Below are 20,060 nucleotides of genomic sequence, written 5' to 3' on the forward strand. Positions count from 1 at the left end.
ACTACAAAGCTATGATCATCAAAGCTTTACATTGGAATACTTTCTACCAAATTTCTCCCTCTACACCACCACCTCCTAATTTAAAACCCTTTAAAAACACCTCTTTGACCAAGGATTTAGCTATATCTCCAAGAACGCCATCTTTTTGTTCAAAATTTTAAAAATCACACACTAGGTTATAGTCCAACAGGTTTATTTGGGAGCACTAGCTTTTGGAGCACTGCTCCTTCATCAGGTGGTTGTGGAGTATAAGATCATAAGACACAGAATTTACACCAATGTTTACTGTGTGATGTAACTGAAATTATATATTGAAAAAGACCTGGATTGTTTGTTAAGCCTCTCATCTTTTAGAATGACCATGTTGCTTTCAGTTCTTTCATATGTAAATCCCAGACCATTTTTTTTCCAAGTTACATTCTCAAGTGAGCTTTAACAATAGGTGCCATCTTGTCTCAGATAATGCATTGAAGATGTGAGGTGCCCGGTATGAACCTTATACTCCACAACCACCTGGTGAAGGAGCAGTGTTCCGAAAGCTAGTACTTCCAAATAAACCTAGTAGACTATAACCTGGTGTTGTGATTTTTAACTCCATTACTTATTTATTATTTTGTAATCATTGTATAAGAGCTAGTATTGGATAAAAAGTTGTCTCCCTAGGATGATCGCAGAAATAAAGCCATAAGAACATAAGAACTAGGAGCAGGAGTAGGACATCTAGCCCTTCAAGCCTGCCCTGCTATTCAACAAGATCATAGCTGATATTTGCCTGGATTCAGCTCCACTTAACAGCCTGCTCACCTCAACTCACCAGCTCCCGATACAGCTACAGCATAACCTCCCTGTTTTTAAACTCTCACTCTAGCAATGAAAGACAATATTCCATTTGCCGCCTTAATTACTTGCTGCACCTGCAAACCAACTTCTTTGTGATTCATGTACAGGGACACCCAGGTCCCTCTGCACAGCAGCATGCTGCAATTACTTGACCAACCAGTTTGATCTGCTTTGCTCTCCTCCCTAAGGACCAACTGACAACAGATTTGGCTCATTCAGCGCAATAGAAGTTGACAAAAAAAATAGCTTCCTTATTCGTCTTCAACTATGCAAACTTGCAAAATTGCCCCCTTTCACACACACTAAGCAAGCAGAGTTGCTTGAAAATAATGTTCTTGGAGGAAATGAATGATCTTAAGTCTTATATTGCATTATCCTGCTGCTCCCTTGTCTGCCCCATGTATACCACACACCATGTAATAGGCTGTGCTATCTCTCGCTGTACCAGCACCACACTGACCTTGTCTATATTGTCTCCTGATTGGAGGACAAGACATTTGAGCCTATGTCATGATATTATAAAGCAGAAATGGATGGCACTATGCCACTCTGCTTGACTCTTTTAATGGGTATATATACTGGCACCACAACTTCCTCATAAACAGCAGTCAGAGAATAGATATGCAAGAAGACTCTGTGGATAAGATTAATATCAGTATGTAAATTCAATAGTCTACATCAGTAATAAAACTATGTGACTGATGAGAAATGATCTTATGTGACCTGTAGATAATTAGAGAATCATGTTCAATAAAAGATCAGGTTTACTAGCAGCTTCACCTTCCACAGTCTGCATTGATCCTACCATTGGCTTATCCAAACTACAATTCCACCTACAACCCCAATAATAGACTGTCAGTGATTGATAAAAACTAGCAATAGTAAACTCACTGACTGAAAGGACAGTTGGGGAAATAGTCTCAAAATAGAACTGAATGGTGATTTCTTTTTAAAAATAGGATGTAGAGAATAGCTGGAGTGAAGAGAAATAGTGGAAAAAGAAACATTTAGTCTTCATCAAAGTGCTTTGAGCAGGTGTCCAGGCCCAAGCCTGGCTGAACTGGCATTGTACATTTACAAAGTATAGATCCATCCTGGAACTAACATAAATGTCTAACAGTGAACAAGTCCATACCCTTCTCTCCACCAGAGACTGTAATGCAGGCAACATCTTGGATAGAGAGGGGATTAATGAAGATATGTCCAGAAGTTTTGCAGTGAACCAAACCAGTAGGAGAGACAGAGAGAAAAAGCTGTTTCCTTAATGTTTTATATTTTTACACAGAGTGGTAGGTGTGTGAAATGAACTGCCAGATGAAGTGGTGAATGCAGATAGAGTTCCACTGTATAAAAGACATTTGAATAGGGAAGGTTTAGAGGGTTATGGACCAAACGCAGGTAGGTGGGACTAGTTTGCCTTGGAAACATGGTTGGCGTGAACTAGTTAGACCAAAGGGTCTGATTCCATGCTGTATGACTCTATATTGACAAACTAAGAATTGTTAATGAAGGCACCGAAAAAAACTGATTAAGTTGGGACCACATTATTGCGTAGTGTTGGCAGACTGAATCAAACTTTGTGCAGTTGAGAGAGGATTTGACATTATCACAAGCTGTAGAGTTAACCTGACAGGTGGAAGTGAGCATAAACATGCAGACTGTGTGGCGAAAAATTATTAAAAGGGACCTTAAGGGGCATAATTCTTCACACAGATCTACAACTCGTCTACAAAAGGGAGATTTACCCAGTGGTGTCGCCAGATAGAAAATTTTTCACTAAGTTGGATTTGAATTAGCGGCTTTTGATAAATACCTATAAGTAAAAAAAATCCAGATTGACAGGGCGAATGCTGCTCAAGCGTAGTCTTTTTTGATTGGCTTTGCAATTGTGGGTTCAGTAGAACTCCGCATAGTAACAACCTCTTGATTGGCTCCTGTGCAGGTGGCCACAGTCTTGTAGATACAGAAACATTCAGTTTGCGATGAGTAAGTATTCAAAACTTGCCGGCCTCCCCCAAACCCCTCTCTGCAAATAAGTAGAAGAAAATTTCTGGTAGCTTGCTACTTTTCTTCACCTTTCTTCTGAAAGCTTCTCTCACTGCAAATCCCTATTCAAAGGAGAAGAAGGAAAGTCACATTCAGAGGCCCTGAAAGGGTGAATTCTCAACCAGTGAATGAAAGACTGAGAATCAGTGCACCCACAACCTCTTGTCATTAGCACAGGGTCAGAAGGAACTGAAGGAAAATAATTGATCAAAGTCAATGGTCCAAACTCGTGCTGTTGAACTGTTTCCCAGATTTAGATTATTTTCACTCGTCCAACCATAATATTTGGCTTGTTTGCCTTGGTCCTATGAGTAATAGGATTTTGTTTTTAAAAGGGTAAAGTTTTGAGTTAGAGTTATGATTAGCGAGTCAACTTTTTGTCATTGGTGAAAAACAATTTAATTCTAATAATTAGTTTTTCTTTCCTGTTTTAATGGAATAAAACAAGCTGGTGTGCATATTCTTTCAGCCTGAATTAGACAGCGAGCTACAGAGAGACTTCACAGTTCACTTTCATGTTCCTTCCTTGCATGAATATAGTCTTCTCCCTTTCTATCAGTTCCTGGGTGATCCTTTACTGGACTTTTAGCTACTCTCAGTCCTCAGGCTTACCACTTTTTTTCCGGCAACCTGAGAAATCACTTTAATTTCCTGTGTTAGCAATGGTTGGTTTTCCTTTCCTGCTGTATTTTTGTGTCCTAGACAAATGTATATTGTTGTTTCGTAATTTCTTAAAAGATTTATTATAGCCAACTTGCCCCTCATCTTTGGTTCAGATTTAAGACCCTAGTTTCAAAATGAAATGTAATTGCTTTAAAACTTGATATAAAGCTACCATATTAAGGTAACTATTTCCTAGTTATTACTTTTTACAGAAAGGTTATTAATAAGATCTTTCTCATTACGTAATAGAAAATCTAAGACAACCTCTTGCATTGTTTCCACAACATATTGCTCCAGGAATTCATCCTCGGCATTGGATTTAACCAGTGTATATATATATTTTATATATATATATATGTATATAATATATATGTCTTCCATTATTGCTACATTAATCATTTCACATGTGCCTCTAACTTCCAGATTGTGTTGGTCAACATGACCTAACTATGACAGTTTGGTGATCTATACAGTACTCCCATGAATGGTTACTGTCCATTGTTATTTATTAGTTCCACTCAAATTCTACATCTTGATTCTTTGCATTAAGATCCTCTCACTGATGTGTTAAACGTGTTACTCATTTAATAATACTACACTACCGCTTCTTCCTTGAAGCCTATCCTCCTCAATTGATGAGTAGCCGCTGAGTATTCCGTTCCCAGTCCTGATCACTCTGCAAGAGGCCGTCTACATGTGGAGCCACAGGAGATGGGTGTGATTTACAAAGATGTTGCCAGGACTGGATGGTTTGAGTTTTATGGAAAGGTTAAATAGGCTGGTATGTTTTTCACAGGAGCGTCGGAGGCTAAGAGGTGAACTTAGAGGTATATAAAATCATGAGGGGCATAGGTAAGGTGAATAGCCAAGGTCTTTTCCCCAGGATAGGGGAGTCCAAAACTGGAGGCCATAGGTTTAAAGTAAGAGGGGAAAAATTTAAAAGGCAATTGAGGTGCAATTGTTTTTACACAGAGGGTGGTGTGTGTGGAATGAGAAGTGGTAGAGGTGAGTACAATTACAATGTTTAAAAGAGTTTTGGGCAGGTATAGTTCTCGAAGGATATGGGCCAAACACAGGCAAATGACCATTCTGCAATTACATGTGTTTCAACAGCGTGAATAGGTTATAATGCAATTGATGAATTGTGGATGTGGCTTGGATTATGTGAACTTTATATTGAACAGATATAGCAATTTTCTATTGCGGCTTTCCGTAGCGCAAAGTTGCAGAGGAGCACAACTGTTGTGCTATAGCAGAACAACTTGTACCTACCCTGGGAAAAAGACTTTGGTGATTCACCCTATCCATTCCCCTCATGATTTTATAAACTCCTGTAAGGTCACCCCTTAACCTCTGATATTCTAGAGAAAACAGCCCCAGCCTATTCAACCTCTCCCTATAGCTTAAACCTCCAGCCCTCGCAACATGCTTATAAATCTTTTCTGCACTTTTCAAGTTTAACAACACTTTTCATATAGCAGGGAGACCAGTATTGAATGTAGCATTCAAAAGTGGCTTAATCAATGTCCTGTACAGCAGCCACATGACCTCCCAACTCCAATACTCAAGGCAAATGTACCAAACACCTTCGATTTTGAGCTTCTATTCTTTTAAACACTTTTTTCTAACTCGCTAACTTCAAGTGTCAGTACCTTAACCTTCTTCCCAGCTAAATTATTGCCATTGGTATGGACCACAAATTCTGGCTGTCTTGTCATCCTTCAGGAGAATGCCCTGCAGCCGCTCAGTGACATCCTTACATTGGCACCAGGGAGGCAGCCTACCATCCTGGTGTCACCTCAGCAGCTATAGAAACAATTTCACACTAATTGTTAGATGACAAATGGCACCCATTGTTTAGACACTTTGACAATCTGCCGTAATGTCCCAACAAAAACCACTTTTGAGTCCTCTCACACAAAATGGTTACAGGTGGTGTTGTGCAGTGACGCTAAAGCGCAAAACATGGCATGAGCTTTCAAAAAAGGAAAAGTTCAATAAATTGCAGGCAAAGTTAACAAAGAAAGAGTTGGCATTTATTCATCCTATTCTCAAGACCTTGAGCCATTCAAGAGCTTGACCGCTCAAAGCGTTTCTGAAGTGTGGTTACTGCTGGTAATGTAGGCAATTGTAGGGAGCTTGCTCTGCACGAAGGTAGCCATCTCTCAAATGGCTAGACAATCTGTTCTGGTAACGATGGCAGCTAGATAATGTGTCATTCAGAAGGCAGTACTTCTGACAGAACGTCATTGGAACATCAGCCTCGATCATGTCCTCCTCAGATCTCTGGAGTGGGAATCAAACCCATAGCTCCTGAATCTGAGCCAAGGGTGCTACATACTGAGCCAATGCTGAGACCATACCTGTGTGAGAGAGGAGGAGTAGGATGCTGTGGTAATTCTTCATGTTTCGAGCTGATGTTGTCTGTTGCTATTGATGAGTCATAGGGTTACAGCATGAGTCCATTCAGCCAGTCATGCCTGTGCCAGCTTACTACAACAGCAATCCACTTAGTCGCACCCTCCCACCTTTCCCCTCTATCTCTGTAAATCATTGCTATTCAGATAATTATCCAGTGATGTCTTGATAGCCACCATTAAATCTGCCTCCACTGTACTTGCCGTAGTGGGATAAGTCTCCGTAGTCAGCACTGTCACTCCTCCACTCCTCCTTCCTTTGCAGAACACCTTGTATCCAAGAATATTTAGTATCCAGTCCTACCCTTTCTTGAGCTGGGTCCCCATTATCATTACAGCATCATATTTCCATGTCACTATCTGCATTTGCAGTTCACCATTTCCATTTTGCACACTCCATGCAATCGCACAATGCACAGTTCTCCTAGATTAGATCTCCTGCTGTGATACTATCTAATACCTTTTTCTATTTCTCGCTCCATTGCGCGCGCTCTCCCTCCCAATTCTCAGCCCTCTTCAGTGTATTCCTCCCAACATTATGCCCTGGAACCGACGCTCCGTGGCAAGTTAGTTCAAACCCTCCGCAAATGCACCGACAAATTGCCCGGCAAGGAAATTGATCCAGGCACAACCTGCCCAATCTACACAAGTCAGGCCTTAACCAGAGCTTGTCGCAATGAGCTAGGAATCTCGAACCTCCCTCTCCTGTTACTGTCTCTTCAGCCACACATTCATCAGCGCTACACTTTCATTTCTGAACTCACTTGGGTATTGGGTGTAATCCAGAGATTATCATACAAACTCCTGAAACCTTGAATGCAGAACCATGTCCCTCTTTTTTTTTTTATGATCGTGTGGATACTTCTGTGGACCACAACCACTGATCTACCCCCCCCCACCCACTTCTTCAGAGAGCTCTGTGGCCGCTCAATGACGAGGGAGACAACACACTGTCCCAAATTCACACCCCTGGCTACAGAAACATATCTTCCCATTTAACCACCAAATCTCCTATTGCTTTTCTATTACTCCACATCCCCTCTGGAGAGCTGAGCCGCCCACGGTCCCACAGACTTGGCTGTGGCTGTACTCCCCAGAAAGCGCCAACCTCCTCTGACTGAGCCGGTCACCCATTCCCTCTTTCCCCCCTGCTGAGTGGCCACACCTGTCAAAATACTACTTGCAAAGCTTGGAATGAGCTGTGAAACCCAAGCGACTCCACTTTGACGCTGCGGAGATTGAAGCGACCAGCCTGGGAAGCGGTCTGGCCCATCACTGGGGGGAACCTGCTTTAACAGAGTGGCTGAGAGCCTTCACTCCGAGTGACGGGAGTGGCCGATCCCAATTGTGACATCGTTTCACTGCCCACTTGTCCAAAAGAATTGCTGGTCGATGATCTGGAGCTGTGCAAGATCACTGCCCTGTTTTTGTTCAGCCAATTCCAGTCGTCTGTTGCTCTGGAGATGAACAAACCTGGTACAGGCAAGTAATGAAAACCTGCTCATTTCTGCTCGTTGTGTCTCCATTTCATAGCAGGACCACTGTGCAGGGTGGAGGGGCAGTTAGGCGCAATCTGTATTTGATGAATGGATCCAGTAATTAACTTTTGTAAATTACTTTTGTGACTGCATTAGATTCTGCTCTGATTTCCATTCTTTATCCATTAGAGTGAATAAAAACTGTGTGTGGTGTTCCGTGAACATCAGGCAATGTCCCAAGGTGGTAATTCAGGGCAAATTTCACTTCGCTACATATCTGTGTCTGAGCACGTGTGTTTTTGTCTGTTTGTACCTTACAGATCATTCTTAACATCATGGAATAAAGGCTGTGGCTCAATGGCTGATGGGCTACCCTATATAATGGATGTTAGTGCGCATTTTTACATATATTTTTGCACATTTGAATGTTTGTGTTCTTGGTGCAGCACAGCAGGAAGGCCCATCCTGTGTGTGCTGGCTTTCAGAAAAGGCTATTGAATTAGCCCCACACTCCTCTTCCGCCACTGCCTTATCAATTATTTTCCTTTTGATTACTGATCCAATTTCCTTTTGCAAGTTACGACTGAATCTGTTTGCACCACCCTGTCGGGCGATGCGATCCTCGTTTGCTGAATAACTTTCCTCATCCAGCATCTCTCTGGTATTGTCGCTTTATATTCACGGCTCCTCTTCCACTGAACAGCATTCCAACCTTGTTTACTCTGATCAAAACTCGAACTATGGAGCACCGTACTCCATTGGAGACCTAGACAGAAGTGTGTGTGTGTGTGTGTGTAAGAGAGAGAGAGAGACAGAGAGAGACAGACAGACAGAAAGTGATTTGGCCAAGGTCCAGCTGTCAGTGCTCTGAATGGTTGAAAATATTGCTTACACTCATTGCAAGTTGTACCGGTGGGGATTGTCGCTATGCTGAGTTCCCCTTCTGTCCTGTTGAAGGGTTGGTGAGGACATTTGCAGGAAAATTAGACAGCAGCAGCCAGCATCAAGATTGGCTACAAACAGACAGTGACAACATTTGTGGCTCAGTCTGGAGAGTGCTGTTTGTTCCTTCAGATGTGTCACTCCCACCCCTCTTCTCCCCGCCCCCCCCCCCCCCCCAACTGGAGCGAATCAAAGCTCTGTAAAATCCAATCAAGGAGCTGCCTTTCCAGATGGATGTGTGTTGAGGGCTTGCTGTCTGAAGGCAAGCCCACTGTGAACTCTTAAAGGACTCAGCAGAGAGGAGACTATTTCAACATCAATCCGACAGCTTGCTTCAAATCGTTGCTTGAAGGCACAAACAGTAATGAAGCTTATTCTATCGGAGTTTTATGGTGATTTCCCAGCCCTGGACGGTTTTTTTGGTAGGGGGGGTGGTCGTGAAGGGATGCTCATTACCATTCCTCACTCTACGTGGGTTGATAATGTGTACCCTGAGGTTACTAATGGTCCTGGTACCTGGTCAGGACAATATTACTGTTGTGATTTAGCTTGTGTTTCAATGGCAGCCCATCATGAACTGCTCAAGTCAGAGTGGGATGTTTACAAACGCTAATGACATTTTGAAATGATAATAGTAAAGGGGGTTTGGATGGAATGCTGAGCTAGGGAATAACGTCACTGAAATCTGGTTTCAGGCTTCAAAATGTTACCCATTAAGTAATCTGTGACAGCACCTGTCGTACATCTCTGTTTGTTTCCCTTCGGCTAGGGTCCAAAATTGGACACCAAACTGGGAACCCCGCTCTGAGGCCACAGGACAATTATGGAAGGAGATAAAAATGTCCCATCAGTGCAACAACAATAGTGCATTTGTATAGCACTAATGTTTCATGTGCCTTCTGGAAATCAAAATGCTTGTCCCCCTTTAACCACAGCGCATTACTATGGCAAAGAACCCTGATTAGTTCTCTTTCATCACATTACATTGGCTCTGTGAGGTGATCCTGAATTTTTCTGAGTGCCAACATCTTCCCAATGGTGTTTGTTAATCTCACTGGCCTGTCCGTTTATACTTTCTGTCTCCCTCCATTTTCAAAGGGTTCCATTCACTATTTTCCATTCTAATAGAACCTTCCTGAATGAAGGCAATTTTGGAGAATAAAAGCCAATGCATCAGCTTCTTTTAAGTCTCTAGAATAAAATCCATTGGGACCTGAGGACTTGTCAGTCTATACATTCAAGAGTTTACTCAAGACCCCTTCCCTGGTTATTACCCCTTTGTCTTGTTCCTCCCAGCCTTCCATTTCCTGATTGACAGCTGTTTCTGGGACAGTACTTGTATTTAAGTTATAAGTTTGTTCATGTGATGTGGGCATCACTGGCTAGGCCAGCTTTTATTGTTTAACCCCAATGTGCTGGAGAATGTGGTGCTTTATTTAACTGCTACAGTTCTTAGTGGGGAGGCATAGTTCCTTGGGGGGAAGCTGGTAGAGAGGCAGGACCAGGCGTTTGACCCAGTGACAGTGAAGGAACAGCCAATATATTTTCAAGTCAGGGTGGTGAGTGGCTTGGAGGGAAGCTTGTAGATGGTGGTGTTCCCATGTACCTGCCTTGGTGAGTTACTACAGTGTATCTTCTAGATAGTACATACTGCTGCCACTGTGTATTGGTAGTGAAGGGAATGAATATTGAAGGCAGTGGATATGGTCCCATTAAATTGGACTGCGTTGTCCTGGTGTTAAGCTGCTTGTGTTACTAAAGTTACTCCATGCAGGCAAGTGCGGAGTATTCCAACATGCTCCTGATGATGCCTTGATGCTGTAAAGCCTTCAGAAAGACAAGAGATGAGTTACTTGCCACAGAACTCCTAGCCTCTGACCTACTCTTAAAGGACAATACAGTATTTCTATTGTTGACCAAGTTCCATTTCTGGTCCATGGTAACCCGAGCATACTAAATGTTAGGGGTCTCAGCGATAATAAAGCCATTGAACGTCATGACAGAATGGCTAGATTATGATTTGTTGGAGATGGTTGTTGCCTGGTACTTTTATTACATGTTGCATGCTGCTTCTGCTATTTGGCATGCAAGTAGCCCTTTATTGTAGCTTCACCAGATTGACATCTCATTTTTTTTGGCATGCCTGGTGCTAGTCCTGGTATGTCTTCCTGAATTCCTCATCAAATCCTCTATAGTGAAGACTGATGCAAAGTACATCTTCAATTCATCTGCCATTTCCTTATTTTTAATGCCCAGACTTCATTTGGGTGAGTACACGCTTTGTTAACTTATCCTTAAGTATCTATAGAAACTCTTGCTAACTATTTCATATTTCTAGCTAGCTCTCTGTGGCACTCAAATTTTTCCATCTTTATAGTCATTGTTTGTTGTTTTTTAAAAGATTGTGTCCAATTTTTTTTTACGCTTATTTTCTGCACTACTGCCTGAGTGCGGTAGTTCTTATTTTCTCCCAGCATCCATGTTGTGTGTGTGCGGGTGTGAGACACAGTGAGACGCAACAGGGGTCCAATCTTCTAACCTGCCATCCACCTTTCTGTAATTATATGCATTTTCTTCAAGATTGATACTATCTTTGAACTTTACCTAACCATGCACGGTGGACCCTCCTTTGGATTTTTTCTTTTCTACTTGGAATATATCTATTCTGAAATATCCTCTGAAATATCCACTGCATATCAGTTTAACCTATCCCTTTGTCTAACTTGCTAGTGCACTTTAGTTAAACTTTCTTCTATGTTCTTATAATTATCTTTTATTCTCCATCCTGTCATGTGATTACTGTTTAGAGGCCTGTGCATCACTCCCACAGCTGACTTCAGTCTTTATCATTTCTCATCTCTGTGAAAACTTCTTTTATATCTCGTTTTCCTGAACTTGGTTCATCCCTTTCTACTGTGCTCATATGTCATTAATTAACAGGGACATCCCTCCCTCTATTCTGAGCTTACTTCTCTTTCTAAGTGGCAGCTCCTCGTCAATATGTGGTTTCTATAGTAACCGGTCCTACAGCCATGTTTCTAATTGCTCTCAGATCGTACCTTTTTCTATTTATGCCATCGGTTCACCTAGTTGTTTCTAATGCTGTGCATTCAGATATTGAGCCTTTAGTTCTGTCCTTTTTGTTAAACACTCTACACTTTATATGTTGATTTATACTTAGATTTGGGCTCTCTATCCCCTCCTGTTTGAATCTCCTAAACTAATATCTTTTAGACCAGGGCTAATCCATGTTGTACCTGACCTGAGAGTGTTTGATGGGGGAAAGTGTAGAAGGAGGCTTTACTCTGTATCTAACCCTGTGTATCTGTCCCTATCCTGGGAGTAATTGATACAGAGAGTGTAGAAGAAATTTAACTGTATATTTAACCCATGGGAACATTTGGGGACAGTGTAGGTTTTTCATATTTCCATAGTGTTTCCATTTGCAATGTCTTTTAATTTTTTTTTGAAGGAGCTGCTCTTTGAGTTTTGACTGCACTTCAGTCTCATATCCTGATCTACAGGCAACCGGTGTGTGGAGGGGAGGGGAGGACAAGTCTACGAGCCCTCTCATTGCTTTGCTGCTGGGCCTGGCCAGGAAGAGCATTAACAGGTCCAGACAGCAGGCCAGGGAGGGGCTCGGTGTTCCTGACAACCGCAAAAGACAGGCAGACAAAGTCCTTGCTCAGGTGTCCCTGGAGCAGGAGCACATGGTGCTCAATAGCATGGCCTAGAATGGAGGGCACCGCAGGAGCTGGGGTCCTTCACCACCACCACCACCCTGGACAATGTTACTTTAACCTGATAAGTTTCCCCTCGCATTAATTTGCGTTTTGTTACTTCATTCCGTCAGGGGCTGTTTACGTTCGGTTTAAAGGAGTAGAGGATGCTTTACTCTCTCTCTCTCTAACCCTATCCTGGGTGTGGTTGATGGGGACAGTGCCAAGGGAGCTTGACTCTGCATCAAACCCCATACTGTTTCTCTTCTGGGAGTGATTAAATGGGGCATTGTAGAGAAAGCTTTACTTTGTATCTAACCCCATGCTATACATATCCTGGGAGTGTTTGATGGGGACACTATAGAGAGAGAGCTTTACCTATATCTAACCCCATGCCTTTGCTGGGAGTGCTTGATGGAACAGTCAAGAGGGAGCTTTAATTTCAGTTTACTCTCGTTCAAAAGAGTAGATGGACCATCACTCTGTATCTAACTGTGGGTGGGAGTTGAGCTGGAGTCTGACGTTCCCAGTGACCCTGTCGGTTAAATCCCTTGACCCTGACTTTCCTCACCTTGTCAAGCGCAAATTTCGCACCCGAAACAAAAGATTCTGGAATGTTGTCAAAACGTGTAGCCATCCTCCGCGTGGCTAATATTCCGGTTCACTACAAGGTGACACTGTGGCTGCAAGTTGTTGTTTGACAGGTAATTGCAGCGCTGACCTTCCTTCACAACCGAACCATTTGCGATTAAAAGTCCGATTCTGCCCATATTCCGTCTCTGGGTTTGTGTAGTTATCTGTCCGAATTGGCGCCTGCGAGATTCAATTTGCTTGCAAAATAATACTCTGGAATTGAATTACCCCTTGTTGAGCATGGTTAAGGCAAAGAGTAATCTAATCACTTCTGGGAGTAAAGTATTTTATAGATACAGCAACTCTCCATTCAACCTCTGCCATCTTCCTATGCAGTTGTTTAATGACGGATTGAGAGAAGAATGAGGGGTGATTTGAAGCAGGTCAGAGTGATGTGATGCTGAGCTACATGATGTTGTTCAGTCTGTTAACACTATCTAAGTATGCACGTGTGGAATGAACATTGAGCTCAGCAGAGACAGATCAGGCAGACTACATCGGGGCTGGGGTTGTGGGGGGGAGGGGGTGCGGGGTTCATACGAGGGGGCAATTGGCAGCTGTAGACCCCACGAGTTGGGGATTACAGTCAGAGTCAGAAAATCTGACCTTGATTCCTTTTAGTCAGTTTACTATCAGAAACGTCAGCTGGTGGAAGTAATTCAAATAACACTGAGAGGGGTTTCTGGCTCTGACCTGACACTGCATAATTTGGTAAGAACTTCACAAATTTCTAGCACAAGGTGTGCCAAATGTGATCGTGTCTGTCTGCCTGTGTGAGCCTGTGACGGTGTTCTGTGGCTGTGTGTCTCTGTGTGAGCCGGTCACTGTGTTTCCTGTCTGTCTGTGTCTCTGTGAGCCTGTGACGGTGTTCTGTGGCTGTGTGTCTCTGTGTGAGCCTGTGGCTGTGTTTCCTGTCTGTGTGAGCCTGTGGCTGTGTGTCTCTCTCTGTGAGCCTGTGACTCTATTCTGTGTCTGTGTATGTCTCTCTGTGAGCCTGTGACTGGTGTGTGTGTGTGTCTGTGTGAGCCAGTCACTGTGTTTCCTGTCTGTGTCTGTGTGAGCCCGTGACTGTGTTCTGTGTGTGTGTGTGTGTGTGTGTGGTGTGCGCGTGCCTTTGTGTGAGCCTGTCACTGTGTTCTGTGTGTCTATGTGAGCCCGTCACTGTGTTCCGTGTCTGTGTGTGTGTGCCTGTTTGCAATTATATGTAATTTCTGGGAGAGTATGTTTGGGGATGCAGAGGAAATGTCTGGTGGCTGTTAAAAAGAGCAACTCCTTACATTTATGTAGCACCTTTCACGTCCTCTTTGTATCCCAGTGGTAACCTGTGCAAAATATTAGAGCTGGGGGAAAGGAGCAGAATTGGCTTTCCCTACGTTTCAAGAAGGTTATGTCTGCCTCAGCTTGACTTTCCTGAAATGAAAGCAAAAATTGCTGGCGAAACTCAACAGGTCTAGCAGCATCTGTGGAGGGAGAATCCGAGTTAACGTTTTGGGTCCAATGACCTTTTGCTTTCCTGCTTGTCAACCATAACCTTTGATTCTCCTCCTGTTAGTCCATCACCACCATGAATAGATTCAGCGTCTCGACACCCTCCGGTCTCTTGGGTGGGGGGTGTTGGAGGGGCTGAACCACCAAAAGGTTCATCTCCCTCTGAGAAGAAAAAATTTCTCTTCTCCATCTCAAATGAGGGACCCTCTGCCCCTCGTTCTCGATTCTCTGGCAAGGGGAATCGCCCTCTGTGTCCATGCTGTCAAACCCACTGAGAATCTCAGTAAGCCCACCTCTTGTTCTTCTAAACTCCAGTAAGTACAGGCCCAGCCTGCTTGCCCTTTCTTTGTTAGTCAGCTCCTCCATCCACAGACCGAACCGAGTGAAGCTTCTCCGAACTGGCTCTGACGCACTTGCCTTGGAGTGAAGGCTTGTCCCTGGCTGTTTGAGGAATGAGTTCAGGGCTGAGTTTGATTTTCCTAATTTCTAAGTAACACGAGCTTAGCCTGAGCACGTGAGAGACGAGCTTGTGACTGCTGAGTGCCAGGAGAGAGCTGGGTGCCAGTACCACACGTGCCCCTTTTGGCAAAGTGGATACTGACTTCCTCCCTGGCACGCCTCAATGCCCGCAGCATCTGTACCACTGTGGTAGCAGATGTACTATTTCTCTTCTACTTTTTAAAATCATGGGATCGTGTATTGAAATAATTATTCGCTTAAAGCCTCCTCCGTTGTTCCATTTCTGCCACAACTGAGAATATATTTAACCTCTTGTGGTTTGCAGTAATCAAGAACATAAATGGAGTGGTGTGTGTCAGACTGACTGACTGACTGCACAGGAAACATCAGTCAGTATTTTCCAGAGGCTAGGAATTTGGAGTGAGTAACCCATGACCTAACTCCCCAGAGCCTATCCACAAGGCAGGCGAGTGAGATGATGATAATCCCATTTTCCTGGATGGGTGCAGTTCCAATAACACTCAAGAACCTCAAAATCGTCCAGGATACATTGGCAGCCCAACCACCACCTACAATGTTCCCTCCCTCCCATGGCCATGGAATTCACTGTGGTAACTCACCGGGGCTGTTCCAGCAACATTTTCCCAGGAAAGTGGGCAATGGGAATACCTCCATCAGTGAGTTCCTGTCCTGGCTTGGAAATACATCACCACTGCTTTGTTGACACTGGCTGAGTGTGCTCCCTAACAGCACCATTGGAGCGGGTCACCAGTCACAATGGTTCAGGAATGTGGCTTGCCACCAACTTTGCAATGGGGAGGGGGGGGGGGGGGCGCTTCAGGAGCTGGATGGAGGCCTCAATGAGTACCTTTACTAATCCCAAAGAAGTCATTTTCAAGGGGATGTCACAAGGCTGTCCTTAATCTTGTCTCCATTCACACTTCCTCCGAGCCCCTGGCCAGCTGAGTTTGATGGTTTCCTGCCAATGAACTTCATGAAGAAAGCGGCATTTATCCGGAGAATTTTTCCATCCATTTCAAAGGAGCCCAGTTGGGTTTTTTGGAGCTAGTCACGGCTTTCCAATCTAAGACCAGCTATCGAGGATTGTAGCAAAGGGACCTGGGAAATGAAGTTAGCCTGTGCCTTTCAAAAATTAATTCACAGGATTTGGGTGATGCTGGCCTAACCAGCATTTATTGCTCATTCCAGAGGGCAGTTATAAGTTAATAACACTGCTGTGCATCTGGAGTCACATAGATACCAGATGAGGTAAAGACTTCAGATTTCCTTTCCTAAAAGGCATTAGTGAAACAGGTGGGTTTTTTTTCTTGATGATAATTGATTATAGTTGCTTGGTCATCAGTTGGTGAGATCATTATTAATTTCAGATTTGACCATGAGTTGTGGTGGGATTTGAAACCATGTTATCAGAATATTAGGGTGGGCTTCTACATTACCAGTCAAGTGACGTTACCACTGTACACTGCCGTTTCTCCAAATTTCTCACCGGGTCATGGAAACCCAGAATTCTCTCCTCCAAAATGTTAGAACAGTTTTGAGACTGAGAGTGATAGATTTAGATAAGAGCATCTAAAGATGTGGGCAATTCAAACAGAAACAGAAATTGCTGGAGAAACTCAGCAGGTCAGGCAGCATTTGTGGAGATAAAGCAGAGTTAATGCCTCGAGTCACTCGACTATTCATCAGAACTAGATTGAGTACACAGGTCAGTCATGTTCCCACTGAGCAATAGAACACATTTGATGGGCTGAATGGCCTGCTCCTGAAATAAGGCTCCTAGGCTGCTTGCCGTTCCAACATTCACTAGGCCAGCACCGTTCTAGATTTGGAGACTCAACGTTATCTCCCCTCTATTGATTGCATTTTTCATGAGATCCCATCTCCCATGATCAGCAATGTTTAGTAATGCCAGCAAAAACTATGCTGAAGGATGGCATGCATAACATAAAGCTCTGGCTTTCCTTCTCATTCATACCAGAATTTGGTACCAGGATCCCTGATTTTATTGATCCACATGAACGATTTAGACTTTAGTACACAGAACATACTCTTTGTGTCATCTGCAAATTTTGAAATTATGCTAGATTATGAGGACAGAGACAGTTCAATGGAATGGGTGGATACATGGCAGAAGAAATTTAAGGCAGAAGAGTTCTTGTTTACTCATTTGAGAGATGTGGGCATTGCTGGCTGGCCAGCATTTATTGTCCATCCCTAGTTGCCCTTGAGAAGGTGTTGAGCTGCCATCTTGGACCACTGCTGTCCACTTACTGTGGGTTGACCCACAATGCCATTAGGGAGGGAATTCCAGGTCTTGACCTAGCCACAGTGAAGAAATGGCAGTAACATTTCCAAGTCACGATGATGAGTGGCTTGGAGGGGAATTTGCAGGTGGTGATATTCCCATATAACTGCTGCCCTTGTCCTTCTAGATGAAAGTGGTTATGGGTTTGGAAGGTACTGTCTTTGGTGAATTTACACAGTGCATCTTATAGATAGTACACACTGCTGCTACTGAGCATCGGGGGTGGAGGGAGTGGACGCTTGTGGATGTAGTGCCAATCCAGTGGGCTGCTTCGTCCTGGATGGTGTCAAGCTTCTTGAGAGTCATTGGGGCTACACTCATCCAGGGAAGTGGGGAGTATTCCATAGCACTCCTGACTTGTGCATTGTAGATGTGGACAGATTTTGGGGAGTCAGGAAGTGAGTTACTCACCACTGTGTTTATGTGTAGAGTCCAGTTGAGTTTCTGGTCAATGATGACCCCAGGATGTTGATACAGGATGATTTAGTGATGGTAACACCATTGATTGTCAAACAGCAGTGATTAGATCGTCTCTGATTAGAGATGGTCTTAGCCTAATATGAAATGATTCACCGTGGTGGGGAAAAATTAGGACAGAAAATCACAAACATACAATTTTAAAAGGCAGTTTAGGAGCAGAGGGTCCTGGTGTTATGTTTGCACCAATTGTAAAAGATAGCAGAACCAATTTAAAAAAGTGATTAATAAGACAAACTGGACTGTGACTATCTGGACCACTCTTGCAGAGAACCAACAGGAACATGTTGTAAAGTATGCGATTTATATATATTTTAATATCACTTATTATTTGGGATTTTGAATTTTTGATCAAATGGCATATGGGTTTCACATGTATCTAAAGGGGTTTAATTAAATTGTAACTATTTCTGTAGACGTAGTGATTTAAAACATTAGAATTACAGAGAAATTTCCTGGTGAATAATGGGGGTTAGTTTCCACTGGGTCTGTTTACAAGTGAACAAACAAAATCATACAATGCATTAGGCTTTCAGTAGAAGATTCTATAAACATCAACAGCTTATTTATTTTTTTAAAAAACTTGAATTTCAGTTTGGTGCAATTTTTCAGAAGTCTTTATTAAAGTTGGATTATGAAAACAGTTGCTCCAAGGAAACAAAGGTAGTTTAGGCCTGTTTTGAATGAGGTTTCCTCAGAGTAAGGCATTTGATTTAAAAGCTCCAGACCAGAAGTGTTTGGTTAATATCATGATGGGATTATTTGAAGCTGAGGAAGTCTACACTCAGTTGTTTGGAAAGTTTTAAGTTTGTGCTGTTCATAAATAGTTTAGTTTGTTCTATTTTATCTTAATTTCCTTTGCATAATAAACTTCTGTTTTGTTGTTAAACTGGAATCTACAGTATTATGTGCTTGTTTCAGTAAAAAAAATCTTGTTTATTAAAAAAAAACTATCAAGTCTGGTCTTGGTCTGGCATCTGAGCTGTTCAGCCATAGCTGGAATCATAACTGGCATGATGGGTCAAATAGCCTCATTCTATGCTGTAATCCTCACATGATTCTTGTACAAATCATTTGGTAAATTCTGAGCTACCGCTGTGTCTGACGTCTCTAGATCCAAGGATTCTGTGTTCCCTCTGTTTTCTGTCTCTATTTTTTGAATTTCTTGGTGTTCCTTTTGTTACTGTTACAGGAGTGACTGAGAATTGTTCTAAGTTTTTTGTTTGGCTGGGCTGTAATAGATTGTCATCGGTTAGTGCATTCTTTCAGGATTATGCAATGTGAGACGATCGTTCAGCAGCAGAGCATCTTAATCCTGTATATTTCTGTTACAGAGTAAAGAAATTGGCCAACAGATGCATGAGGAGCTGCTAAAGGTCACCAATGAGCTGTACACTGTGAGTATTAGTAGTTAGACCTGCAAGCGTGCATGCGGTGCATCATATTGAGTTCATTCTGCTTCAGTTCTTTCCTTTCTGGCTTATTTCTGGTCAGTGTTTGGCATTTCTTCAAATGCCAATCATCATGACTCAATTCATGCACAAAGCATCTGAACCAATCCCAGGACAGGGATAGCCGCAGGCTTAGATGTAGAGCAAAGCATCCTCTCCACTGTCTCTAGCAAACACTGCCAGGACAGATATAGCATGGGGTTAGATGCAGAGTAAAGCTCCTTCAACTTTGTACCCATCAACCACTCCCAGAATAGATACATCTTGTAGTTGATGCACACTGCTGCTACTGTGCGTCAGTAGTGTGGGGGGTGAAAGTTGAAAGTACGGGATAGGTTGCTAAACAAGCAGGCTGCTTTATCCTGAATGGTATCAAGCTTGAGTGTATTGGAGCTGCGCTCATCCAAGCAAGTATTCCATCACACACCTGACTTGTGCCTTCTCATTCCTAATGGCACCAGCCTCCAGTCCCCTCCTGTCCTTCTGCCCAGATTGGCTGCCATGGGCCATTCAAGAAGACCGTGGACAATCAGTTAGTGTTTCAAATTGTGCTTTCGCCTCTACCTCCAAAAACCTTAGATTCTTATTCGGCAGGAATCCATCACCTCTGTCATAAAAATATTCTGTAAGTCCATCTCCACTGCATTCTGAGGCAGAGCGTTCCAAAGTCTCTCAACCCTTTGAGAGAAATAAGCATTCACTTAATCTCTGTATTGAAGAGTCAATCCTGGATTGAAAAACAGTGCCCCTCTCCCCGCCAGGTTCTGGACTGATACACAAGTGAAAATATTCTTTCCATGTTCACCTTGGCAGCACCAAATCATCATCCTCACTCTTCTAAACTCCAGTGCAAACAAAGGCCTGTCTTTCCAACATAAGACAACCCACTCATTAATTGAAATATAATCTAGTCAACCTCCTCCAAATTGGCACAAATTTTTTATTCTCTTGTGTGACATGCTGGTAGGACTTGCCTTCTCTAAGTTGCCCTTGAGAAGGTGGGAGTGAGCTGCCTTCTTGACCCACTGCAGTCTGTGTGCTTTAGGTAGACCCACAATGGGAGACAATTCCACGAGTTTGACCCAGTGACAGAGAAGGAACAGTGATATGTTTATAAGTCA

At 43.0% G+C, this 20,060-nt stretch overlaps 1 protein-coding gene across 1 annotated transcript in view; it reads left to right on the plus strand.

Annotated features, from left to right (window-relative positions):
- Window positions 1-20,060, plus strand: part of LOC140483455 (SLIT-ROBO Rho GTPase-activating protein 3-like) — a 273,429-nt gene that overhangs the window by 107,779 nt on the left and 145,590 nt on the right. Inside the window, exon 4 of the mRNA XM_072581655.1 lies at window positions 18,823-18,885. Coding sequence (XP_072437756.1) covers window positions 18,823-18,885 — 63 coding nt within the window. The remainder of the gene's footprint in view (window positions 1-18,822; window positions 18,886-20,060) is intronic.

Source organism: Chiloscyllium punctatum, chromosome 12, assembly GCF_047496795.1.
Source record: "Chiloscyllium punctatum isolate Juve2018m chromosome 12, sChiPun1.3, whole genome shotgun sequence".
Taxonomy (NCBI): Eukaryota; Metazoa; Chordata; class Chondrichthyes; order Orectolobiformes; family Hemiscylliidae; genus Chiloscyllium; species Chiloscyllium punctatum.